The 27,995-nt window shown below is 56.3% G+C and overlaps 2 protein-coding genes across 4 annotated transcripts in view; one reads left to right on the forward strand and one right to left on the reverse strand.

The window, feature by feature from the left end:
• LOC139242053 (cilia- and flagella-associated protein 119-like) overlaps positions 1–15,548 on the forward strand; it is a 50,898-nt gene extending 35,350 nt beyond the window's left edge. Inside the window, exons 7-9 of the mRNA XM_070870196.1 lie at positions 10,778–10,838; positions 13,380–13,445; positions 15,260–15,548. Coding sequence (XP_070726297.1) covers positions 10,778–10,838; positions 13,380–13,445; positions 15,260–15,474 — 342 coding nt within the window. The 3' untranslated portion in view covers positions 15,475–15,548. The remainder of the gene's footprint in view (positions 1–10,777; positions 10,839–13,379; positions 13,446–15,259) is intronic.
• Positions 15,549–18,632: 3,084 nt separating this feature from the next.
• The window catches only part of LOC139242048 (phosphorylase b kinase gamma catalytic chain, skeletal muscle/heart isoform-like), a 68,013-nt gene continuing 58,650 nt past the window's right edge, over positions 18,633–27,995 (reverse strand). For all 3 annotated transcript variants that reach the window (XM_070870188.1, XM_070870186.1, XM_070870187.1), the window contains 3 exons: positions 27,512–27,634; positions 21,418–21,701; positions 18,633–19,433 (listed from right to left, as the gene is read on the reverse strand). In XM_070870188.1, the coding sequence (XP_070726289.1) occupies positions 21,420–21,701; positions 27,512–27,634 (405 nt within the window). In that variant the 3' untranslated portion in view covers positions 18,633–19,433; positions 21,418–21,419. The remainder of the gene's footprint in view (positions 19,434–21,417; positions 21,702–27,511; positions 27,635–27,995) is intronic.

Raw genomic sequence — 27,995 nt, forward strand, 5'->3', positions numbered from 1 at the left:
AACACTCTCTCTGTATCCACTCGATCAAAACCTTTCATTATTTTAAAGACCTCTATGAGGTCACCCCCTCAGCCATCTTTTTTCAAGAGAAAAGAGACCCAGCCTGTTCATCCTTTCCTGATATGTATACCCTCGCGTTTCTGGTACCATCCTTGTAAATCTTCTCTGCACCCTCCCCAGTGCCTCTATATCCTTTTTATAATATGGCGACCAGAACTGTGCACAGTGCTCCAAGTGTGGTCTAACCAGACCAGAACTGTACACAGTGCTCCAAGTGTGGTCTAACCAGACCAGAACTGTGCACAGTGCTCCAAGTGTGGTCTAACCAGACCAGAACTGTGCACAGTGCTCCAAGTGTGGTCTAACCAGACCAGAACTGTGCACAGTGCTCCAAGTGTGGTCTAACCAGACCAGAACTGTGCACAGTGCTCCAAGTGTGGTCTAACCAGACCAGAACTGTGCACAGTGCTCCAAGTGTGGTCTAACCAGACCAGAACTGTGCACAGTGCTCCAAGTGTGGTCTAACCAGACCAGAACTGTGCACAGTGCTCCAAGTGTGGTCTAACCACCAGAACTGTGCACGGTGCTACAAGTGTGGTCTAACCAGACCAGAACTGTGCACAGTGCTCCAAGTGTGGTCTAACCAGACCAGAACTGTGCACAGTGCTCCAAGTGTGGTCTAACCAGACCAGAACTGTGCACGGTGCTACAAGTGTGGTCTAACCAGACCAGAACTGTGCACAGTGCTCCAAGTGTGGTCTAACCAGACCAGAACTGTGCATCGTGCTCCAAGAGTGGGCTAACCGGACCAGAACTGTGCACGGTGCTCCAAGTGTGGGCTAACCAGACCAGAACTGTGCACAGTGCTCCAAGTGTGGTCTAACCAGACCAGAACTGTGCACGGTGCTCCAAGTGTGGTCTAACCAGAGCAGAACTGTGCACGGTGCTCCAAGTGTGGTCTAACCAAGGTTTGGTACATAACTTCCCTACTTTTTAATTCTTTACATCTAAAAATAACCCCTAGTGCTTGGTTTGCTTTTTATGGCCTTGCTAACCTCAGTCACAACATTTAGTGATGTGTGTATCTGTACTCCGAGATCCCTTTGTTCCTCTCCCCCACCCAGACTCGCATCCTCCCAATAATAAGTGACCTCCCTATTCTTTAAGATTATGAATGGGTTGGACAGGGTAGATGCGGAGAGAAACATAGAAACATAGAAAATAGGTGCAGGAGTAGGCCATTCGGCCCTTCGAGCCTGCACCACCATTCAATAAGATCATGGCTGAACATGCAACTTCAGTACCCCATTCCTGCTTTCTCTCCATACCCCTTGATCCCTTTAGCTGTAAGGGCCACATCTAACTCCCTTTTGAATATATCTAACGAACTGGCCTCAACAACTCTCTGTGGTAGAGAATTCCACAGGTTCACAATTCTCTGGGTGAAGAAGTTTCTCCTCATCTCAGTCCTAAATGGCTTACCCCTTATCCTTAGATTGTGACCCCTAGTTCTAGACTTCCCCAATATCGGGAACATTCTTCCTGCATCTCACCTGTCCAGTCCCGTCAGAATTTTATATGTTTCTATGAGATCCCCTCTCATTCTTCTAAACTCCAGTGAATACAGGCCCACTCGATCCAGTCTCTCCTCATATGTCAGTCCTGCCATCCCGGGAATCAGTTTGGTGAACCTTCGCTGCACTCCCTCAATAGTAAGAACGCCCTTCCTCAGATTAGGAGACCAAAACTGAACACAATACTCCAGGTGAGGCCTCACCAAGGCCCTGTACAACTGTAGCAACACCTCACTGCTCCTGTACTCAAATCCCCTCGCTATGAAGGCCAACATGCCATTTGCTTTCTTAACCGCCTGCTGTACCTGCATGCCAACCTTCAATGACTGATGTACCATGACACCCAGATCTCGTTGCACCTCCCCTTTTCCTAATCTGCCGCCATTCAGATAATATTCTGCCTTCCTGTTTTTGCCACCAAAGTGGATAACCTCACATTTATCCACATTATACTGCATCTGCCACGCATTTGCCCACTCACCTAACCTGTCCAAGTCACCCTGCAGCCTCTTAGCATCCTCCTCACAGCTCACACCGCCACCCAACTTAGTGTCATCTGCAAACTCGGAGATATTACTCTCAATTCCTTCGTCTAAATCATTGATGTATATTGTAAATAGCTGGGGTCCCACTTGTGGAAGAATCCAAATCTAGGGATCGTCACCAATGGGGACCTGAGAAGGAATGGCTTTACCCGGAGAGCGGTGACAATGTGGACTCACTCCCACAGGGAGTGGTTGAGGCGACTCGAAACGTTGCTTTCGAAATGAAGTTCGATGTGTGCCTGAGAGAAAAGGAAATAGAAAGATATGCTGATTGGCTGAGATGAGGGAGATGGAAAGGGAGGAGACTTGTGTGAGGTCATCATCATCATCATAGGCAGTCCCTCGAAACGAGGGTGACTTGCTGCCACACCAAAAAAAGGAGGAGTTCACAAGTGTCTGAATGATAATATTCCAGATCCCGAACTACATCCTGAAGGGTGGGAGATGCCTGTGGGTGGATTGTTTTAACGTGGGTTGACCGTTACACACCAGCCACCACACGGGGCTCGACAGAGCGAGGCCTTGGTCCAGTGGCAAGGTGTTATGTATGCAATAAAGGTTCAAATGTGAGTACTGCTTAACTGAACAAGGTACATCCGTGGCTCTGCTTTATTTAGGCCCAAAGTGCCTGACTCACAAAATGGCTGGCCTTTTATACCTGCGCAGCACACTGTGCGCGCTGCTCGGCGGCCTCCAACAACGCCGCCGCCTGGTGGCGACAAACAGCACGCACATACATGACAAAAGGGTGACCCAAGACGGCCGGAGACCTGCTCCGCCGCGCGGAGCCAGTGCGCGCGCACATATCGCGGTGTGCCGCTCCCTGGGCCCCCGATCGCGTCCCTCCGCAGTCTCTCGCCGCTCCTGCTGTGCCTGCCCCCGCGCTCCAGTCAGCGACCTGGACCGTGATGACGTCACTCCTCGCTGCCCTCGCTGCTCCCCTGAAGCGGTACGCCCCCCGCGGCTGCTCCTGACCGCTGCTGCCGTTCTCGCGCGTGAAGTACCAGCACCACCACAGACTAGTCGGGCTGAACGGCCCGTTTCTGTGCCGGCTATTCTGCGGAACAGTCACGACATTTCTTCGGAAGTACTTTATTGGGTGTTGCGTATGCATTAACTCACTCGGCTTAGTACCGTGACCTCAATCAGGTGCGACCTGACTTTATCAGCTCTCAAAGTAAGGATTAAACATGGAGGCTTTCTTTATATACAAGGGCTGCATGTGTGTGTCTGTGGCCCAATGACCTCAGACGATCGCTCCCCCCTCCCCCCCAGTAGCAGGTAAACCCAGGCGTACATAAATGAGGTGCACAAAATATTGAGGGGCCTGGACATAGTGGATAGTGAGGATCTATTGCCATTGGTGGAGGGGGTTATTACGAGGGGGGCATAGTGTTAAGGTGGTTGGTGGAAGGTTTAGAGGGGATTTGAGGGGGGGCTTCTTTACACAGAGGGTTGTGGGGATCTGGAACTCGCTGCCTGGAAGAGTGGTGGATGCAGAAACCCTCACCACTTTTAAGAGATGGTTGGATGGGCCCTTAAAGTGCAGTAACCTGCAGGGTTACGGACCTAGAGCTGGTCATTGGGGTTAGACTGGGTGACCTTTGGTTGGACGGAGCAGATATAATGGTAAGTACTGCAGGGAATAGAATACGGCCAGGGTGATCTCCTGGACTAGTGTCGATCGCCTGGATGGATCAGAGAGGAATTTTCCCAGATTTTTTCTCCCTAAATTGGCCTGGGTTTTTATCTGGTTTTGGCCTCTCCCAGGAGATCACGTGGCTCCGGTTGGGGTGGAGTGTAGAATGTTTTGGTGTAAGGGGTGTCGCAGTGGTGTGTGAGGCGGGACTGGTTGGGCTGGGTGCTCTTTGCCTTTCCGGCATTGTCCGTGGGTTTATATGTAACCTCCGGGGCTGCTGACCGAGGGCCGTGTGGCTCTGTGTTGGCTGGCGCGGACACGCTGGGCCGGAATGGCCTCCTCCTGAGCTGTAAATTGCTACGTTTCTACACATTACATTGGGTGTAAAGCCCATTGGGATGTCTTGAGGTCGTGAAAGGCACCACAGAAATGCAAGTTCTGTCACACTTTTGCCAGGGTGTCAGTCAGAATGTTCACGGACATTATTTATTTGCTCACGGGATGTGGGCGTCGCTGGAAAGGCCGGCGTTGAGTGCCCATCCCTCGTCGCCCTCGAGAAGGTGGTGGTGAGCAGCTGCTGTGTGGTGAAGGTGCTCCCACTGTGCCGACTTTATCGTAGCCGTTTGGTATGAGTGGTTTGCCAGGCCATTTCCGAGGCAGTTCGGGGTCAGCCACCGCGCACAGTTTTGGTTTCCATACTTGCTTTGGAGGCAGTTCAGAGAAGGTTCACTCGGTTGATTCCCGGGGATGAGGGGGTTGACTTATGAGGAAAGGTTGAGGAGGTTGGGCCTCTACTCATTGGAATTCAGAAGAATGAGAGGTGACCTTATCGAAACGTATCAGATTATGAGGGGGGCTCGACAAGGTGGATGCAGAGAGGATGTTCCCACTGATGGGGGAGACTAGAACTAGGGGGCATGGTCTTAGAATAAGGGGCCGCCCATTTAAAACTGAGATGAGGAGGAATTTCTTCTCTCAGAGGGTTGTAAATCTGTGGAATTCGCTGCCTCAGAGAGCTGTGGAGGCTGGGACATTGAATATATTTAAGACAGAGATAGACAGTTTCTTAACCGATAAGGGGATAGAGGGTTATGGGGAGCGGGCGGGGAATTGGAGCTGAGTCCATGATCGGATCAGCCATGATCGTATTAAATGGCGGAGCAGGCTCGAGGGGCCAAATGGCCGACTCCTGCTCCTATTTCTTATGTTCTTGCATTGCTGTGGGGTCTGGAGTCACATATAGGCCAGACCGGGTAAGAGTGGCTGAACAAACATTTTGTATCAGTCTTTACGGTAGAGGACACTAACAATATCCCAACAGTGGATAGTCAAGGGGCTATAAGGGGGGAGGAACTTAACACAATTACAATCACAAAGGAGGTGGTACTCAGCAAGATAATGGGACTAAAGGCAGATAAATCCCCTGGACCTGATGGCTTGCATCCTAGGGTCTTAAGAGAAGTAGCGGCAGGGATAGTGGATGCATTGGTTGTAATTTACCAAAATTCCCTGGATTCTGGGGAGGTCCCAGCAGATTGGAAAACTGCCAATGTAACGCCCCTCTTTAAAAAAGGCAGACAAAAAGCAGGAAACTATAGACCAGTTAGCCCAACATCTGTGGTTGGGAAAATGCTGGAGTCCATTATTAAAGAAGCAGTAGCAGGACATTTGGAAAAGCAAAATTCGGTCAGACAGAGTCAGCATGGATTTATGAAGGGGAAGTCATGTTTGACAAATTTGCTGGAGTTTTTTGAGGGTGTAATGAACAGGGTGGATAAAGGGGAACCAGTGGATGTGGTGTATTTGGATTTCCAGAAGGCATTTGACAAGGTGCCACATAAAAGGTTATTGCACAAGATAAAAGTTCCCGGGGTTGGGAGTAATATATTATCATGGATAGAGGATTGGCTAACGAACAGAGAACAGAGAGTCGGGATAAATGGTTCATTCTCGGGTTGGCAATCAGTAACTAGTGGGGTGCCGCAGGGATCAGTGCTGGGACCCCAACTATTTACAATCTATATTAACGACTTGGAAGAAGGGACCGAGTGTAACGTAGCCAAGTTTACTGACGTTACAAAGATGGGAGGAAAAACAATGTGTGAGGAGGACACAAAAAATCTCCAAAAGGACAGAGACAGGCTCAGTGAGTGGGGAAAAATTTGTCAGAAGGAGTATAATGTTTGAAAGTGTGAGGTCATGCACTTTGGCAGAAAAAAAATCAAAGAGCAAGTTATTATTTAAATGGAGAAAGATTACAAAGTGCCGCAGTACAGCGGGACCTGGGGGTTACTTGTGCATGAAACACAAAAGGATAGTGTGCAGGTACAGCAAGTGATCAGGAAGTCCAATGGTATCTTGGCCTTTATTGCAAAGGGGATGGAGTATAAAAGCAGAGAAGTCTTGCTCCAGTTATACAGGGTATTGGTGAGGCCACACCTGGAGTACTGCGTGCAGTTTTGCTCTCCGTATTTACGAAAGGATATACTTGCTTTGGAGGCAGTTCAGAGAAGGTTCACTCGGTTGATTCCGGGGATGAGGGGGTTGACTTTTAAGGAATCTTCTGCACCAACAGAAAACAGAAAATAGGGATTTAAAGGTAGTTATTTGGATTGGCAAGTGGTGGGTAGCGGTGTTCCACAAGGATCGGACCTGGGATCACTGTTGTTCACCATTTACATGACGACATGCAAGGCCGTGATCCTGACCAACGGATCCATCGCAGACCCAATCCACGTCCGGACCGGGATCAAACGGGGCTGTGTCATCGCCCCAACCCTCTTCTCGATCTTCCTCGCTGCCATGCTCCACCTCTCACTCAACAAGCTCGCCGCTGGAGTGGAACTAAACTACAGAACCAGCAGGAACCTGTTCAACCTTCGCCGTCCCCAGGCCAGATCCAAGGTCGTCCCGTCCTCTGTCGTCGAGCTACAGTACGCGGACAACGCTTCCGTCTGCGCACACTCGGAGGCTGAACTCCAAGTCATAGTCAACAACTTCACCGAGACGTACAAAAGCACGGGCCTTACACTAAACATCCGTAAGACAAAGGTCCTCCACCAACCTGACCCCTCCACACAGCACTGCCCCCGCCCCCAGGTCATCAAGATCCACGGCGCAGCCCTGCACAACGTGGACCATTTCCCGTACCTCGGGAGCCTCCTATCAACAAGGGCAGACATTGGCGACGAGATACAACACCGCCTCCAGTGCGCCAGTGCAGCCTTCGGTCGCCTGAGGAAAAGAGTGTTCGAAAATCAGGCCCTCAAATCCGCCACCAAGCTCATGGTCCACAGGACTGTAGTGATACCCGCCCTCCTGTGTGGCTCAGAGACATGGACCATGTACAGTAGGTACCTCACCCCCAGCTCATGGTCCACAGGGCTGTAGTGATACCCGCCCTCCTGTATGGCTCAGAGACACGGACCATGTACAGTAGGTATCTCACCCCCAGCTCATGGTCTACAGGGCTGTAGTGATACCCGCCCTCCTGTGTGGCTCAGAGACACGGACCATGTACAGTAGACACCTCGAGTCGCTGGAGAAATACCACCAACGCTGTCTCCGCAAGATCCTGCAAATCCCCCGGGAGGACAGACGCACCAACGTTAGCGTCCTCGACCAGGCCCAACATCCCCAGCATCGAAGCACTGACCACACTCGACCAGCTCCGCTGGGCAGGGCCACATTGTCCGCATGTCCCCCAGACACGAGACTCCCCAAAGCAAGCGCTCTACTCGGAACTCCTTCACGGCAAGCGAGCCAAAGGTGGGCAGAGGGAACGTTACAAGGGACCACCCTCAAAGCCCTCCCTGATATAAAGTGCAACATCCCCACCGACACCTGGGAGTCCCTGGGCCCAAAGACCAGTCCGCCCCTAAGTGGAGGAAGTGCATCCGGGAGGGCGCTGAGCACCTCGAGTCTCGTCGCCGAGAGCGTGCAGAAACCAAGCGCAGGCAGCGGAAGGAGCGTGCGGCAAACCAGTCCCACCCTCCCCTTCCCTCAACGTCTGTCTGTCTCACCTGTGACGGGGACTGTGGCTCTCGTATTGGACTGTTCGGCCACCGAAGGACTCATTTTTAAAGTGGAAGCAAGTCTTCCTCAATTCTGAGGGACTGCCGATGAAGATGATGGATAAGGGGGAACCAGTAGATGTCATGTATTTGGATTTCCAGAAGGCATTCGATAAGGTGCCACGTGAAAGGTTACTGCACAAGATAAAAGTTCACGGGGTTGGGGGCAATATATTAGCATGGATAGAGGACTGGCTAACTAACAGAGAACAGAGAGTTGGGATAAATGTGTTATTTTCCGGTTGGAATTTCAAAATTTGCCGATAACACCAAATTAGGGGGTGTAGTTGATACAGAGGTGGATTGCGACAAACTAGAGGGAGACATTAATCACCTTGGGTGTGTAATTGTAAACTTCAACAGAGATAATTGTGAGGCGATGCATTTTAGTAGGAAGAATAGAGACCACATACTCCTTGGAAAATAGGTGTCTAAATGGGGTAGAGATACAGAGACATCTGCGGGTGCAGATACACAGATCTCTGAAAGTAATGGCTCAGCTTAATAAAACCATTGCAAGCAAAGCACTGGGGTTCAGTTCTGGAGGGATAGAACTGAGAGGCAGCGAAGTCATGTTAAACTTGCACAGAACCTTGGTTCGATCACACTTTCAGTACTCTGCACAATTCTGATCTTGTGATCTGAAGGCGTCGCAAAAAAAGACTGCACCAGAACTGAGAGCTTATACCTCTCGGGAAAGATTGAACAAGCTCGGGCTCATTTTTCTCGAAAAAAAGGATTGAGGGGAGACATTATCCGAGGTCGTCAAGAATGATGAAAGGATAGACAGAGAGAGGGCGTTCCCACCTCCGGGGTAAGACCAGAACCACGTGCGACAAGTGTAAGATAGTCACTGATAAATCCTCTTGGGGATTCAGGAGCTTCCTTATCCGGCCCAGCCGCGGGTCAGGGCCATGACAGGAGCGGAAAACGGCCCTGGACCAGCGTGAAGGCGTACCACGGCAAGCTGGAGGGCGACGGCAGCCAAGAGGGGACTTCATCAAGGTCCAGGTCGGTGATTGGAGCGTGGGGCAGATACAGCAGGAGCGGCGAGAGATTGTCGAGGGATGTGGCCTGGGCCCTGGGGAGGCGTGAGTTCGGGGCCCCAGGAGAGGAGATATGTGAGCGCACTGGGCCCGTGCAGCAGAGCTTGGTCCCCAGTCGTCCTGGTTAACCCTTGCCACTGGACCAAGACCTGGCTCCGTCAAGCCCCGTGTGGTGGCTGGTGTGTAACGGGTCACCCCACGTTACAACAATCCACCCGCAGGCATCTCCCGCCCTTGACGTAGTACGCGTCCTTCGTTGAAGCACCTGTGAACTCATCCTTTTTTGGCGTGGAAGCAAACCATCCTCGTTTCGAGGGAACGGCTGTGGTGAGTCACGAATACATCCTCTTGGGGCTTCGGGAGAAAGCTTTACCCAGGGAGCGGTGAGAATGTGGAACTCGCTGCCACAGGGAGGGGTCGGGGCGAATAGTATCGCTGCATTCAAGGGGAGGCTGGACAAGCGGATGAGGGAGAAGGGAATAGGAGAGGTGGATGGGGTGAGTGAAGAGGGCTGAGAGGAGGCTTGTGTGGGGCCCGTTTCTGTGCTGAAGAGCACTATGTTCGCCTTTGAAATAGGTTTAAACCAGTTCACCAGTTTGTGGGCATTCGGAGCCAAGATTGGGACAGCTCCACCCCCCCCCGATGGGTATCCAACTGTTGAGTATATCGACAGTGTCAATATTCAGTATCCAGTAGTTCAGGCATCCCTCAGGACACCCCAAAGCGCTTTACAGCCAATGAAGTACTTTTGGAGTGTAGTCACTGTTGTAATGTAGGAAATACAGCAGCCAATTTGCACACAGCAAGCTCCCACACACAGCAGTGACCAGATCATCACTTTTAGTGACATTGATTGAGGGATAAAGAATGGCCCCAGGGCACACCTGCGATAACGCGCCAGTTCTTCATCGAAATAGCACCATGGGATCATGGGAGGACTGACGGGGCCTCGGTTTAACGTCTCAACCTGGGACCTTGGGTTAACGTGTCATCTGAAAGACACCACCTTAGCCCCTCTGACAGTGCAGTTCTCCCTCAGTACTGCCCCACCGACAGTGCGGCACTCCCTCAGTACTGCCCCTCCGACAGTGCAGTTCTCCCTCAGTACTGCCCCTCCGACAGTGCGGCACTCCCTCAGTACTGCCCCTCCGACAGTGCGGCACTCCCTCAGTACTGCTCCTCTGACAGTGCAGTTCTGCCTCAGTACTGCCCCTCCGACAGTGCGGCGCTCCCTCAGTACCGCCCCTCCGACAGTGCGGCACTCCCTCAGTACTGCTCCTCTGACAGTGCAGTTCTGCCTCAGTACTGCCCCTCCGACAGTGCGGCGCTCCCTCAGTACTGCCCCTCCGACAGTGCGCCGCTCCCTCAGTACTGCCCGAGTGAAACCTCAGTACTCAACTGGAGTGTGTGCCAATTTCTGTGCTGGAGTCCCGGGAGTAGGACTTGAACCCACAGTCTTCTGGCTCTGAGGCGAGAGTGCTGCTCACCGAGCCACATCTGACCCCTTGATAGGGTGAGATGAAGTAAGTGGGGAGGAGGCCCGTGTATAGCATCAACAGCAGCACAGACCATTTGAACCAACAGAGCTGGGTCTTGGCCCAGTGGGCAAGGGTGAACCAGGACGACTGGAGACCGGCTCTGTTGCTTGGACCGAGTGTGCTCACATATCGCACAGTGTGGGCTGGGCCCGTGCTGCCCCTGGGCCCTCGCCTCTCCTGGGCCCCCGATCACGTCCCTCTACCATCTCTCGCCGCTCCTCCTGTGCTGTACAACTCGATGTAAACCAACAGCTTAATCCTATCATTCAGTGTGCGCAACTTGTTTGATGAAACTCTCGGCTGTGATGGTCACAGCTTGCTGTCTCGGGATGTTCTCAACAACGTTGCTTCCTTTCTCCCAGCTCCGGTTGGACCTATGTCTGAGCTATGTGGGAAAGCCAGAAACTCCACCAACTCCACCAGGTGAGGACACGGGATGTGGAGATCTGTACAGTGCCGCGCCACAACAGGGAACTGATTCAATTGGCTGCCTCCTCAGTGTGTGCGGGGAACACATACGGGATATTGCAGAGTTACTGGTCACGGTCAATTCAGTTCGGAAAACTGCCTCGCGGTCAGAGTTCAGTTTGCAGTCACGTGCAGAAATGGACCATGCGTGGTCCCTCCATCGCCTGGCGCTGAGCTACAGTGTAGAGGGAGCTTTACTCTGTATCTAACCCCCTGTACCTGCCCTGGGAGTGTTTGATGGGACAGTGTAGAGGGAGCTTTACTCTGTATCTAACCCCATGCTGCACCTGCCCTGGGAGTGTTTGATGGGGACAGTGTAGAGGGAGCTTTACTCTGTATCTAACCCCGTGCTGTACCTGCCCTGGGAGTGTTTGATGGGACAGTGTAGAGGGAGCTTTACTCTGTATCTAACCCCCTGTACCTGCCCTGGGAGTGTTTGATGGGACAGTGTAGAGGGAGCTTTACTCTGTATCTAACCCCGTGCTGTACCTGCCCTGGGAGTGTTTGATGGGACAGTGTAGAGGGAGCTTTACTCTGTATCTAACCCCCTGTACCTGCCCTGGGAGTGTTTGATGGGACAGTGTAGAGGGAGCTTTACTCTGTATCTAACCCCCTGTACCTGCCCTGGGAGTGTTTGATGGGACAGTGTAGAGGGAGCTTTACTCTGTATCTAACCCCCTGTACCTGCCCTGGGAGTGTTTGATGGGACAGTGTAGAGGGAGCTTTACTCTGTATCTAACCCTCTGTACCTGCCCTGGGAGTGTTTGATGGGACAGTGTAGAGGGAGCTTTACTCTGTATCTAACCCCCTGTACCTGCCCTGGGAGTGTTTGATGGGACAGTGTAGAGGGAGCTTTACTCTGTATCTAACCCCCTGTACCTGCCCTGGGAGTGTGTGATGGGACAGTGTAGAGGAAGCTTTACTCTGTATCTAACCCCCTGTACCTGCCCTGGGAGTGTTTGATGGGACAGTGTAGAGGGAGCTTTACTCTGTATCTAACCCCGTGCTGTACCTGCCCTGGGAGTGTTTGATGGGACAGTGTAGAGGGAGCTTTACTCTGTATCTAACCCCCTGTACCTGCCCTGGGAATGTTTGATGGGGCAGTGTAGAGGGAGCTTTACTCTGTATCTAACCCTCTGTACCTGCCCTGGGAGTGTGTGATGGGACAGTGTAGAGGGAGCTTTACTCTGTATCTAACCCCGTGCTGTACCTGCCCTGGGAGTGTTTGATGGGACAGTGTAGAGGGAGCTTTACTCTGTATCTAACCCCGTGCTGTACCTGCCCTGGGAGTGTTTGATGGGACAGTGTAGAGGGAGCTTTACTCTGTATCTAACCCCGTGCTGTACCTGCCCTGGGAGTGTTTGATGGGACAGTGTAGAGGGAGCTTTACTCTGTATCTAACCCCCTGTACCTGCCCTGGGAGTGTTTGATGGGACAGTGTAGAGGGAGCTTTACCCTGTATCTAACCCCCTGTACCTGCCCTGGGAGTGTTTGATGGGACAGTGTAGAGGGAGCTTTACTCTGTATCTAACCCCCTGTAACTACCCTGGGAGTGTTTGATGGGACAGTGTAGAGGGAGCTTGACTCTGTATCTAACCCCCTGTACCTGCCCTGGGAGTGTTTGATGGGACAGTGTAGAGGGAGCTTTACTCTGTATCTAACCCCCTGTACCTGCCCTGGGAGTGTTTGATGGGACAGTGCAGAGGGAGCTTTACTCTGTATCTAACCCCCTGTACCTGCCCTGGGAGTGTTTGATGGGACAGTGTAGAGGGAGCTTTACTCTGTATCTAACCCCGTGCTGTACCTGCCCTGGGAGTGTTTGATGGGACAGTGTAGAGGGAGCTTTACTCTGTATCTAACCCCGTGCTGTACCTGCCCTGGGAGTGTTTGATGGGGGCAGTGTAGAGGGAGCTTTACTCTGTATCTAACCCTGTACTGTACCTGCCCTGGGAGTATTTGATGGGACAGTGTATAAGGAGCTTTACTCTGTATCTAACCCGTGCTGTACCTGCCCTGGGAGTGTTTGATGGGACAGTGTATAGGGAGCTTTACTCTGTATCTAACCCCGTGCTGTACCTGCCCTGGGAGTGTTTGATGGGACAGTGTAGAGGGAGCTTTACTCTGTATCTAACCCCGTGCTGTACCTGCCCTGGGAGTGTTTGATGGGACAGTGTAGAGGGAGCTTTACACTGTATCTAACCCCCTGTACCTGCCCTGGGAGTGGCCTTTGAGGTGGGCGTAATCGGTCTCCGGTGGAAGAAGAGCTCGGGAGTTGTCCTCAATGTCCTGAAGCCAATATTTACCCTTCAACCAACACCACTCAAATACAGACGATCTGGTCATCGCCACACTGCTGTTTCTGGGAGCTTGCTGTGCGCAAATAAGTTGCCACGTTTCCTACAGTCAAACAGTGACTACTCATTGAAAAGTTCTCCCTGTGGGCGTCCGAGTCGGTGAAATGCATGTTCTTTCTGTCCTCCTGTTTGCGGCTGTTAGCTGTCGAGGAAGAGACACCGGTGGTCGACAGCGAGGAGGTCCCTGTCGAAGAGCCAGAAACCGAGGGTAAGCCTCGGGTCCGAATGTGGGTCGCGGCTTGGGGTGAGGGGGACCCACGGAGGTCAGCGAGTGAGGGGGAACCCCGGGGGGGAGGGGGCGAGCAAGGGGGAACCCCGGGGGGGGTAGGGGGCGAGCGAGGACCCCGGGGGGGGGGAGGGGGCACCCCAGGGGGGGAGGGGGCGAGCGAGGGGGAACCCCGGGGGGGAAGGGGGCGAGCGAGGGGGCGAGCGAGGGGGAACCCCGGGGGGGAGGGGGCGAGCGAGGGGGAACCCCGGGGGGGGGAGGGGGCGAGCGAGAGGGAACCCCGGGGGGAGGGAGCGAGCGAGGGGGAACCCCGGGGGGGGGGGGAGGGGGCGAGCGAGAGGGAACCCCGGGGGGGGGGGGAAGGGGGCGAGCGAGAGGGAACCCCGGGGGGAGGGAGCGAGCGAGGGGGAACCCCGGGGGGGGGGGGGAAGAGGGGGCGAGCGAGGGGGAACCCCGGGGGGGGAGGGGGAGTGGGCGAGCGAGAGGGAACCCCGGGGGGAGGGAGCGAGCGAGGGGAACCCCGGGGGAAGAGGGGGCGAGCGAGGGGGCGAGCGAGGGGGAACCCCGGGGGGAGGGAGCGAGCGAGGGGAACCCCGGGGGGGGGGTGAGGGGGCGAGCGAGGGGGAACCCCGGGGGGGGAGGGGGAGTGCGAGGGGGAACCCCGGGGGGGGAGGGGGAGTGGGCGAGCGAGAGGGAACCCCGGGGGGAGGGGGCGAGCGAGGGGGAACCCCGGGGGGGGGAAGAGGGGGCGAGCGAGGGGGAACCCCGGGGGGAGTGGGCGAGCGAGAGGGAACCCCGGGGGGAGGGAGCGAGCGAGGGGAACCCCGGGGGGGGGGGGGGGGAGAGAGGGGGCGAGCGAGGGGGAACCCCGGGGGGGGGGGGGAGTGCGAGGGGGAACCCCGGGGGGGGAGGGGGAGTGGGCGAGCGAGAGGGAACCCCGGGGGGAGGGGGCGAGCGAGGGGGAACCCCGGGGGGGGGGGGGAGGGGCGAGCGAGAGGGAACCCCGGGGGGAGGGGGCGAGCGAGGGGGAACCCCGGGGGGGAGGGGAGGGGGCGAGCGAGGGGGAACCCCGGGGGGGGGGGGGGAGGGGGCGAGCGAGGGGGAACCCCGGGGGGGGGGGGGGAGGGGGCGAGCGAGGGGGAACCCCGGGGGGGGGGGAGGGGGCGAGCGAGGGGGCGAGCGAGGGGGAACCCCGGGGGGAGGGGAGGGGGCGAGCGAGGGGGAACCCCAGGGATGGGGAAGCGTTGGTGGTCCCTGCATAGGTTTCAGGAGTGTGAAACTGTGAGCACCCACAACACCGTGGAAGAGATGACGCTGGGTGTGGGATTGTCGGGGGGTGGGGGGGGTGTGTAAGGTGATTGAGGGCGAGGAGGGGCGGCGGAGTGCTGGGGCAAGGAGGCGGTGGGAGGGAGGAGGGGTGAGGGGGAAGGCGTCGGTGGGAGGGAGGGGCGGTGAGGAGCGGAGGCGAGAAGGGGAGGGATGAGGGGCAGGAGAGAGTGAGGGGGAGGGGAGGATGGGCGGGGGAAGAGGGGTGAAGAACAACTTGGTGCGGTGACCCTCCTGCCTGGGAGACATGGCCAGAGAGTCAGGAACCACCCGCGATGCACTACACAGTTGAATGTCCCATGGGCGCCCGGGCTGGGCGGGGAGTGTTCGGGGTGACGGGAAGGGGGGGGGGGGGGGGAAGGAGAGGGTGCGTGTGTCGGACAGGGGAGGCAGATTGTACAATCTCCCCCACCCCGCCCCCCCAGCGCAATGTTTGCCCGCTGACCTTTGCCCTCTGACCCCCGACACAGGTGAGGAGGCGGCAGCGGTGACGGCTCCCGTTGCCGATCTGCGGCAGTTCATCGAGGCCCGGCTGGCGGAGCAGATGTCCGAGCTGAAGACCTCGATCGAGGGCCAGATGCGGGCGGGCGAGCTGACCCTCAACGCCAAGCTGTCGGCCATGGAGCAACTGGGCCCGGCGACCCCCAGGCAGGGGGAAAGGTCACCCAAAGCCAAGAGGAAGTGAGTCGGGCTCCGCCTTCCGCCTCCCCCCTCACCGCGACTTGGGGCAAGGCTCCGTCAAGTAAATAATTCAGCAAACTCTTGTGTTGCTCTTTCTTTCCCCACCACTGGCCTGTGCTGAGCAGGAAAGGTCCAGGCTCCACCTTCGGCCTAGTGCTGAGCCACACACACACACACACACACTGGGCAGGAAAGGTCCAGGCTCCACCTTCGGCCTAGTGCTGAGCCACACACACACACTGAGCAGGAAAGGTCCAGGCTCCATCTTCGGCCTAGTGCTGAGCCACACACACACTGGGCAGGAAAGGGCCAGGCTCCATCTTCGGCCTAGTGCTGAGCCACACACACACACACTGGGCAGGAAAGGTCCAGGCTCCATCTTCGGCCTAGTGCTGAGCCACACACACACACACACACACTGGGCAGGGAAGGTCCAGGCTCCACCTTCGGCCGAGTGCTGAACCCCACACACACACTGAGCAGGAAAGGTCCAGGCTCCATCTTTGGCCCAGTGCTGAACCCCACACACACACTGGGCAGGAAAGGGCCAGGCTCCATCTTCGGCCTAGTGTTGAACCCCACACACACACTGAGCAGGAAAGGTCCAGGCTCCATCTTCGGCCTAGTGTTGAACCCCACACACACACTGGGCAGGAAAGGTCCAGGCTCCATCTTCGGCCTAGTGCTGAACCCCCCCCACACACACACACACTGGGCAGGAAAGGGCCAGGCTCCATCTTCGGCCTAGTGCTGAACCCCCCCCACACACACACACATTGGGCAGGAAAGGTCCAGGCTCCATCTTCGGCCTAGTGTTGAACCCCACACACACACTGAGCAGGAAAGGTCCAGGCTCCATCTTCGGCCTAGTGTTGAACCCCACACACACACTGGGCAGGAAAGGTCCAGGCTCCATCTTCGGCCTAGTGCTGAACCCCCCCCACACACACACACACACTGGGCAGGAAAGGGCCAGGCTCCATCTTCGGCCTAGTGCTGAACCCCCCCCACACACACACACATTGGGCAGGAAAGGTCCAGGCTCCATCTTCGGCCTAGTGCTGAACCCCCCCCACACACACACACATTGGGCAGGAAAGGTCCAGGCTCCATCTTCGGCCTAGTGCTGAACCCCCCCCACACACACACACACACACACACACACTGTGCTGAGGCTGCTGCTCACATTGGGTCCAGGGAGCAGCCGAAAACCAGCCTGCTCCCGCTGCCTGCCCAGTGACTCCTGCTGGGCTCAGTCCTTGGTCCCTTGCTTTTTGTGGTATCAGTCCCTCGGAATCGAGGAAGCCTTGCTTCCACTCGAAAAATGAGTTTTTAGGTGGGGCCCCAGCACTGATCCCTGCGGCACCTCATTAGTCACTGTTTGCCAACCCGAGAATCTATCCCGACTCTCGTGTTAGCCAATCCTCTAACCACGCTCATATATTACCCCCCGCCCCCCCAACCCCGTGAACTTTCATCTTGTGCAGTAACCTTTCACGTGGCACCTTGTCAAATGCTCTTTGTCGGCCGGCGCGCGGACACGATGGCCCGAAATGGCCTCCTTCCCCCGTGCTGCAAATGCCTGCGATGCTCAGCGGGCGCGCTTGCGCCCGGCGGGGGGGGGGGGGCAAGGCACGGTCGGGGTGGCCTGCGATGCCCCCTGCAGTCAAATAGCCCCGGCCGACTCCCCAGCGTCGGCGCTGACCCGCGGCGAAGGGAGATTGAAAATTAAAAACACGGAGCAGACGGGCCGAGGCCTGAAACACGCTTTAATGCAGGTTGGAACAGTGCGGGGTACTGAGCCAACGGGCGCAGGGAGGGGGCTCGGTGCAGAAGTGAGATGTTAAACCCGGGTCTGTGGAGCAGGACACACACCATTCCGACAACCGGCGGTGGGGCGGGGGGAGGGGAGGAAAGACGGGGGGTGGAACCGTTCCCACCAGGTCCCTCGTGGCCCCACTCAATTCATTTTTGAAACTCACACGTACACACAGGCGTTATTCTTGGTGCAAGTGTGACTTCGGAAAGAGGGAGCGGTGCTGACTCAATGGGCGGCTCTCGCAAATGTCTTGGTCTTGGAGCGGGGGCAGTGCGGATTCTCTGGAATGTTACCGGAGGCGAAAAGGGTCGAGTTAGTCGGACGGGTTGCACAGTCCAGGCTCGTGTTCCGCTCGAGCAACCACGATTAAGGGGTGAACGGCTCCAAGTGTTGAAGATGATAACGGGCCAGAGCGCGAGAGAGGGGGAAGCGATGGAGAGGGGGAGGGAGAACGAGAGAAAGAGAGAGAGAGAGAGAGCGAGAGAGAAAGGGGGGGGGGGGGGGGGAGGGAATAGAGAGAGAGTGCGCGAGAAAGAAAGGGGGGGGGAAGAGAGAGAACGAGAGAGGAGGGGGGAAGAGAGAGAGAACGAGAGAGGAGGGGGGGAAGAGAGAGAGAAAGGGGGAGGAGAGAAAGGGGGAGGAGAGAGAGAGAGAGAGAGAGGGGAAGAGAGAGAGAGAGGGGGGGGGAAGAGAGAGCGAGGGGGGGGGAAGAGAGAGAGAGAGGGGGGGAAGAGAAGAGAGAGAGAGGGGGGGGGGAAAGAGAAGAGGGGGGGGGGAAGAGAAGAGGGGGGGGGGGAAGAGAAGAGGGGGGGGGGAAAGAGAAGAGGGGGGGGGGGGAAGAGAAGAGAGAGGGGGGGGAAGAGAAGAGAGAGGGGGGGGGGGAAGAGAGAGAGAGAGAGGGGGGGGGAAGAGAGAGAGAGAGAGGGGGGGGGGGAAGAGAAGAGAGAGAGAGGGGGGGGGAAGAGAAGAGAGAGAGAGAGGGGGGAAGAGAGAGAGAGAGGGGAGGGAGAAGAGAGAGAGAGAGAGAGGGGGGGGAGAAGAGAGAGAGAGAGAGAGGGGGGGGAGAAGAGAGAGAGAGGGGGGGGGAGGAGAAGAGAGAGAGAGAGAGGGGGGGGAGAAGAGAGAGAGAGGGGGGGAGGAGAGAGAGAGAGGGGGGGAAGAGAGAGAGGGGGAAGAGAGAGTGGGGGGGGAAGAGAGAGAGAGAGGGGAGGGAGAAGAGAGAGAGAGAGGGGAGGGAGAAGAGAGAGAGAGAGAGAGGGGGGGAGAAGAGAGAGAGAGAGAGGGGGGGAGAAGAGAGAGAGAGGGGGGGGGAGGAGAAGAGAGAGAGAGGGGGGGGGGAGAAGAGAGAGAGAGGGGGGGGAGGAGAGAGAGAGAGGGGGGGGAAGAGAGAGGGGGGGAAGAGAGAGAGGGGGGGAAGAGAGAGAGGGGGGGGGATGAGAGGGGGGGGGGGGGAAGAGAGAGAGGGGGGGGGGAAATAGAGTTTTGAAAACAAACCAGCAACTTCAGGCCACGGCGGTTTGTGTGTGGGCACGTTTGTCCCAAAATGGTCTCCCTTGGCCCCCCCCTCAAAAAAACAAATCACTAAATGGACGTTTTGGTTTGTCACTCGGGCCTCAGTTAAAATGGCCGCCGGCGTGGTCAGTGAGGGCGGTGGGGGGGGAACATGTGCTCCCTCCTCACGGCCGGCATGGGATGGGCCAGGCCGATTCAACACCAGCTGGCTTGGAGACGGGGGGGGGGGTGTAAACAGGGTGACCTCCCTGGCCCCAGACAGCGCGAGGAGACAGAGAGAGAGGGCGTGACCTTCTGACCCCCAGAGCATGGCCAACAGCCAGCGAGCTCTTGGGAGTCAAAGGGCGTGAGCGGACGTCAGCGGCCTTGCATCGCTGTTCCCCAAGACCAGCCCTCTCCGCGCCCTGCACCTGGGGGCGAAAGTTCCCCCATCTTCTCACGCTCTCTCTCCCTCGCCGTAACCCCCTCAATCAAATCCCTCGAGCGTTACGGGACGTGGAGGGCCAGCGGGGACTCCCCCACCCCCTCCGCGAGTCAGCTCTCTCCATCCACGATTGACGTGATGCTCTCCCACTTCCGGGCACTGTCTCATCGAGGGGCCCGAGGGAAACGAGACACTCTTGGCGAGGAACCTGTAGGGCGAGACACAACGAGCAAGTCAGGAGAGAGAGAGAGAGAGAGAACGATGCCTTCACATCAGGGAGAGTCACCCGCCCGCAGTCCCCAACCTTGCCCGGCCTCAGAGTGAGGGAGGGCGAGACATCTTAAAACAACACTGTCCCATCAAACACTCCCAGGGCAGGTACAGCACGGGGTTAGATACAGAGTAAAGCTCCCTCTACACTGTCCCATCAAACACTCCCAGGGCAGGTACAGCACGGGGTTAGATACAGAGTAAAGCTCCCTCTACACTGTCCCATCAAACACTCCCAGGGCAGGTACAGCACAGGGTTAGATACAGAGTAAAGCTCCCTCTACACTGTCCCACCAAACACTCCCAGGGCAGGTACAGCACGGGGTTAGATACAGAGTAAAGCTCCCTCTACACTGTCCCATCAAACACTCCCAGGGCAGGTACAGGGGGTTAGATACAGAGTAAAGCTCCCTCTACACTGTCCCATCACACACTCCCAGGGCAGGTACAGGGGGGTTAGATACAGAGTAAAGCTCCCTCTACACTGTCCCATCAAACACTCCCAGGGCAGGTACAGCACGGGGTTAGATACAGAGTAAAGCTCCCTCTACACTGTCCCATCAAACACTCCCAGGGCAGGTACAGGGGGTTAAATACAGAGTAAAGCTCCCTCTACACTGTCCCATCAAACACTCCCAGGGCAGGTACAGGGGGTTAGATACAGAGTAAAGCTCCCTCTACACTGTCCCATCAAACACTCCCAGGGCAGATACAGGGGGTTAGATACAGAGTAAAGCTCCCTCTACACTGTCCCCATCAACACTCCCAGGGCAGGTACAGGGGGTTAGATACAGAGTAAAGCTCCCTCTACACTGTCCCATCAAACACTCCCAGGGCAGGTACAGCACGGGGTTAGATAGAGAGTAAAGCTCCCTCTACACTGTCCCATCAAACACTCCCAGGGCAGGTACAGGGGGTTAGATACAGAGTAAAGCTCCTTCTACACTGTCCCATCAAACACTCCCAGGGCAGGTACAGGGGGTTAGATACAGAGTAAAGCTCCCTCTACACTGTCCCATCAAACACTCCCAGGGCAGGTACAGGGGTTAGATACAGAGTAAAGCTCCCTCTACACTGTCCCATCAAACACTCCCAGGGCAGGTACAGGTGGTTAGATACAGAGTAAAGCTCCCTCTACACTGTCCCATCAAACACTCCCAGGGCAGGTACAGGGGATTAGATGCAGAGTAAAGCTCCCTCTACACTGTCCCATCAAACACTCCCAGGACAGGTACAGGGGGTTAGATACAGAGTAAAGCTCCCTCTACACTGTCCCATCAAACACTCCCAGGGCAGGTACAGGGGGTTAGATACAGAGTAAAGCTCCCTCTACACTGTCCCATCAAACACTCCCAGGGCAGGTACAGGGGGTTAGATACAGAGTAAAGCTCCCTCTACACTGTCCCATCAAACACTCCCAGGGCAGGTACAGCACGGGTTAGATACAGAGTAAAGCTCCCTCTACACTGTCCCGTCACACACTCCCAGGGCAGGTACAGCACGGGGTTAGATACAGAGTAAAGCTCCCTCTACACTGTCCCATCAAACACTCCCAGGGCAGGTACAGCACGGGGTTAGATACAGAGTAAAGCTCCCTCTACACTGCCCATCAAACACTCCCAGGGCAGGTACACGGGGTTAGATACAGAGTAAAGCTCCCTCTACACTGTCCCATCAAACACTCCCAGGGCAGGTACAGGGGGTTAGATACAGAGTAAAGCTCCCTCTACACTGTCCCATCAAACACTCCCAGGGCAGGTACAGGGGGTTAGATACAGAGTAAAGCTCCCTCTACACTGTCCCCATCAAACACTCCCAGGGCAGGTACAGCACGGAGTTAGATACAGAGTAAAGCTCCCTCTACACTGTCCCATCACACACTCCCAGGACAGGGAAGATGTTGGTGAGTGACGCTGACCAACCTTCACGGACGACCGTTCGACGAGACCTCGTCCTCGTCCCTTTCATCCAGGTTGAAGATGTCCATCATGGCGGCCTTGGGGACGTTCTCAAACAGGGTGGCCCGGTTCTGGTGCTGGCCTTTCTTCACCCAGTGCCCGTAGATACGGAAGGCACAGCCATCAATCAGTCTCCGCACCGCATTCACCGTGTAGGGATCGTTCGCCAGCACCTCCTTGGTGAGTGGCTTGAGCCGCCGGTGGTCGTGGTAAGCTCGGATGCACAGCCGGACTGCCCAGACAGCGATCTGTGGAAGACGTATTCCCGCCACTGCCCCGGGAAGGGCAGCGGAGAGGCAAGAGGAGTCAGAGCAATGCACAACGCTGTCTCCGCAAGATCCTGCAAATCCCCCGGGAGGACAGACACACCAACGTTAGCGTCCTCGACCAGACCCAACATCCCCAGCATCGAAGCACTGACCACACTCGACCAGCTCCGCTGGGCAGGGCCACATTGTCCGCACGTCCCCCCCCAGACACGAGACTCCCCAAAGCGAGCGCTCTACTCGGGAACTCCTTCACGGGCAAACGGGCCAAAGGTGGGCAGAGGAAACGTTACAAGGGACCACCCTCAAAGCCCTCCCTGATATAAAGTGCAACATCCCCACCCACACCTGGGAGTCCCTGGGCCAAAGACCAGTCCGCCCCTAAGTGGAGGAAGTGCATCCGGGAGGGCGCTGAGCACCTCGAGTCTCGTCGCCGAGAGCGTGCAGAAACCCAGCGCAGGCAGCGGAAGGAGCGTGCGGCAAACCAGTCCCACCCTCCCCTTCCCTCAACGTCTGTCTGTCCCACCTGTGACAGGGACTGTGGTTCCCCATATTGGGCTGTTCAGCCACCTGAGGATTCATTGTTAGAGTGGAAGCAAGTCTTCCTCGATTCCGAGGGGCTCCCTATGATGATGACGATGATATGTCACCCACCCCAGACTGACTGAAATCAGAGAGTCGGGATAAATGGGTCATTTTCATGTTGGCACCTCCACGTTCCCCTCCAAGTCACACACCATCGTGACTTGCAACGACATCAGCTGTTCCCTCATCGTCGCTGGGTCACAATCCTGGAACTCCCTCCCGAACAACTGTGTGAGCACCTTCACCACACGGACTGCAGCGGTTCAAGGAGGGGGATCACCACCACCTTCTCAAGGGGCAATTAGGGATGGGCAATAAATGCTGGGCCTTGCCCACATCCCATGAATGAATACAAAAAATGCCAGACGCACTTCTCACTGACACCCGACACACCATCGACCCAAGTCCCACTGACACACCACACACCATCGACCCAAGTCCCACTGACACACCATCGACCCAAGTCCCACTGACACACCACACACCATTGACCCAAGTCCCACTGACACACCATCGACCCAAGTCCCACTGACACACCATCGACCCAAGTCCCACTGACACACCACACACCATTGACCCAAGTCCCACTGACACACCATCGACCCAAGTCCCACTGACACACCACACACCATCGACCCAAGTCCCACTGACACACCATCGACCCAAGTCCCACTGACACACCACACACCATCGACCCAAGTCCCACTGACACACCATCGACCCAAGTCCCACTGACACACCATCGACCCAAGTCCCATTGACACACCATCGACCCAAGTCCCACTGACACACCACACACCATCGACCCAAGTCCCACTGACACACCATCGACCCAAGTCCCACTGACACACCATCGACCCAAGTCCCACTGACACACCATCGACCCAAGTCCCACTGACACACCATCGACCCAAGTCCCACTGACACACCATCGACCCAAGTCCCACTGACACACCACACACCATCGACCCAAGTCCCACTGACACACCATCGACCCAAGTCCCACTGACACACCACACACCATCGACCCAAGTCCCACTGACACACCATCGACCCAAGTCCCACTGACACACCATCGACCCAAGTCCCATTGACACACCATCGACCCAAGTCCCACTGACACACCACACACCATCGACGCAAGTCCCACTGACACACCATCGACCCAAGTCCCACTGACACACCATTGACCCAAGTCCCACTGACACACCACACACCATCGACCCAAGTCCCACTGACACACCATCGACCCAAGTCCCACTGACACACCATTGACCCAAGTCCCACTGACACACCACACACCATCGACCCAAGTCCCACTGACACACCATCGACCCAAGTCCCACTGACACACCATCGACCCAAGTCCCATTGACACACCATCGACCCAAGTCCCACTGACACACCATCGACCCAAGTCCCACTGACACCCCACACACCATCGACCCAAGTCCCACTGACACACCATCGACCCAAGTCCCACTGACACACCACACACCATCGACCCAAGTCCCACTGACACACCACACACCATCGACCCAAGTCCCACTGACACACCATTGACCCAAGTCCCACTGACACACCATCGACCCAAGTCCCACTGACACACCATTGACCCAAGTCCCACTGACACACCATTGACCCAAGTCCCACTGACACACCATCGACCCAAGTCCCACTGACACACCATTGACCCAAGTCCCACTGACACACCATTGACCCAAGTCCCACTGACACACCACACACCATCGACCCAAGTCCCACTGACACACCATCGACCCAAGTCCCACTGACACACCATCGACCCAAGTCCCATTGACACACCATCGACCCAAGTCCCACTGACACACCACACACCATCGACCCAAGTCCCACTGACACACCATCGACCCAAGTCCCACTGACACACCATTGACCCAAGTCCCACTGACACACCATCGACCCAAGTCCCACTGACACACCACACACCATCGACCCAAGTCCCACTGACACACCATCGACCCAAGTCCCACTGACACACCACACACCATCGACCCAAGTCCCACTGACACACCATCGACCCAAGTCCCACTGACACACCATCGACCCAATGCCCACTGACACACCACACACCATTGACCCAAGTCCCACTGACACATGACACACCATCGACCCAAGTCCCACTGACACACCATCGACCCAAGTCCCACTGACACACCACACACCATCGACCCAAGTCCCACTGACACACCATCGACCCAAGTCCCACTGACACACCACACACCATCGACCCAAGTCCCACTGACACACCACACACCATCGACCCAAGTCCCACTGACACACCACACACCATCGACCCAAGTCCCACTGACACACCATCGACCCAAGTCCCACTGACACACCACACACCATCGACCCAAGTCCCACTGACACACCATCGACCCAAGTCCCACTGACACACCATCGACCCAAGTCCCACTGACACACCACACACCATCGACCCAAGTCCCACTGACACACCATCGACCCAAGTCCCACTGACACACCATCGACCCAAGTCCCACTGACACCCCACACACCATCGACCCAAGTCCCACTGACACCCCACACACCATCGACCCAAGTCCCACTGACACACCACACACCATCGACCCAAGTCCCACAGACACACCATCGACCCAAGTCCCACTGACACACCACACACCATCGACCCAAGTCCCACTGACACACCATCGACCCAAGTCCCACTGACACACCACACACCATTGACCCAAGTCCCACTGACACACCACACACCATCGACCCAAGTCCCACTGACACACCACACACCATTGACCCAAGTCCCACTGACACACCATCGACCCAAGTCCCACTGACACACCATCGACCCAAGTCCCACTGACACACCATCGACCCAAGTCCCACTGACACACCACACACCATTGACCCAAGTCCCACTGACACACCACACACCATTGACCCAAGTCCCACTGACACACCATCGACCCAAGTCCCACTGACACACCATTGACCCAAGTCCCACTGACACACCATCGACCCAAGTCCCACTGACACACCATCGACCCAAGTCCCACTGACACACCACACACCATCGACCCAAGTCCCACTGACACACCATCGACCCAAGTCCCACTGACACACCACACACCATCGACCCAAGTCCCACTGACACACCATCGACCCAAGTCCCACTGACACACCATCGACCCAAGTCCCACTGACACACCATCGACCCAAGTCCCACTGACACACCACACACCATCGACCCAAGTCCCACTGACACACCATCGACCCAAGTCCCACTGACACACCACACACCATCGACCCAAGTCCCACTGACACACCACACACCATCGACCCAAGTCCCACTGACACACCACACACCATCGACCCAAGTCCCACTGACACACCATCGACCCAAGTCCCACTGACACACCATCGACCCAAGTCCCACTGACACACCATCGACTCAAGTCCCACTGACACACCACACACCATCGACCCAAGTCCCACTGACACACCACACATCATCGACCCAAGTCCCACTGACACACCATCGACCCAAGTCCCACTGACACACCACACACCATCGACCCAAGTCCCACTGACACACCATCGACCCAAGTCCCACTGACACACCACACACCATCGACCCAAGTCCCACTGACACACCATCGACCCAAGTCCCACTGACACACCATCGACCCACGTCCCACTGACACACCACACACCATCGACCCAAGTCCCACTGACACACCACACACCATCGACCCAAGTCCCACTGACACACCATCGACCCAAGTCCCACTGACACACCACACACCATCGACCCAAGTCCCACTGACACCCGACACACCATCGACCCAAGTCCCACTGACACACCACACACCATCGACCCAAGTCCCACTGACACACCACACACCATCGACCCAAGTCCCACTGACACACCACACACCATCGACCCAAGTCCCTCTGACACACCACACACCATCGACCCAAGTCCCACTGACACACCATCGACCCACGTCCCACTGACACACCACACACCATCGACCCAAGTCCCACTGACACACCACACACCATCGACCCAAGTCCCACTGACACACCATCGACCCAAGTCCCACTGACACACCACACACCATCGACCCAAGTCCCACTGACACCCGACACACCATCGACCCAAGTCCCACTGACACACCACACACCATCGACCCAAGTCCCACTGACACACCACACACCATCGACCCAAGTCCCACTGACACACCACACACCATCGACCCAAGTCCCACTGACACACCATCGACCCAAGTCCCACTGACACACCACACACCATCGACCCAAGTCCCACTGACACACCACACACCATCGACCCAAGTCCCACTGACACACCATCGACCCAAGTCCCACTGACACACCACACACCATTGACCCAAGTCCCACTGACACACCACACACCATCGACCCAAGTCCCACTGACACACCATCGACCCAAGTCCCACTGACACACCACACACCATCGACCCAAGTCCCACTGACACACCACACACCATCGACCCAAGTCCCACTGACACACCATCGACCCAAGTCCCACTGACACACCATCGACCCAAGTCCCACTGACACACCACACACCATCGACCCAAGTCCCACTGACACACCATCAACCCACGTCCCACTGACACACCATCGACCCAAGTCCCACTGACACACCACACACCATCGACCCACGTCCCACTGACACACCATCGACCCAAGTCCCACTGACAAACCATTGACCCAAGTCCCACTGACACACCACACACCATCGACCCAAGTCCCACTGACACACCACACACCATCGACCCAAGTCCCACTGACACACCATCGACCCAAGTCCCACTGACACACCATCGACCCAAGTCCCACTGACACACCACACACCATCGACCCAAGTCCCACTGACACACCACACACCATCGACCCACGTCCCACTGACACCCCACACACCATCGACCCAAGTCCCACTGACACACCATCGACCCAAGTCCCACTGACACACCATCGACCCAAGTCCCACTGACACACCACACACCATCGACCCAAGTCCCACTGACACACCATCGACCCAAGTCCCACTGACACACCATCGACCCAAGTCCCACTGACACACCATCGACCCAAGTCCCACTGACACCATGTACACTGTCTGTCTCCTGCCCGTCACCTACCCGGAATTTACGGATGGGGCTGAAATGTCGGACTTCCAGCGTGTAACTTTGGAAGAAGTTGTGTCGCAGTGCCTCCTGGGCCGTGATTCGCTTGGCGGGGTCAACAGTAAGCATCTTGGAGATCTGTGAGCAGAGCAAGAGGGTGTTACACACTCACAGGATGTACACTGTCCCATCAAACACTCCCAGGGCAGGTACAGGGGGATAGATACAGAGTAAAGCTCCTTCTACACTGTCCCATCAAACACTCCCAGGGCAGGTACAGGGGGTTAGATACAGAGTAAAGCTCCCTCTACACTGTCCCATCAAACACTCCCAGGGCAGGTACAGGGGGTTAGATATAGAGTAAAGCTCCCTCTACACTGTCCCATCAAACACTCCCGGGGCAGGTACAACACGGGGTTAGATACAGAGTAAAGCTCCCTCTACACTGTCCCATCAAACACTCCCAGGGCAGGTACAACACGGGGTTAGATACAGAGTA

Source organism: Pristiophorus japonicus, unplaced genomic scaffold (assembly GCF_044704955.1).
Source record: "Pristiophorus japonicus isolate sPriJap1 unplaced genomic scaffold, sPriJap1.hap1 HAP1_SCAFFOLD_118, whole genome shotgun sequence".
In the NCBI taxonomy this organism is placed as follows: domain Eukaryota; kingdom Metazoa; phylum Chordata; class Chondrichthyes; family Pristiophoridae; genus Pristiophorus; species Pristiophorus japonicus.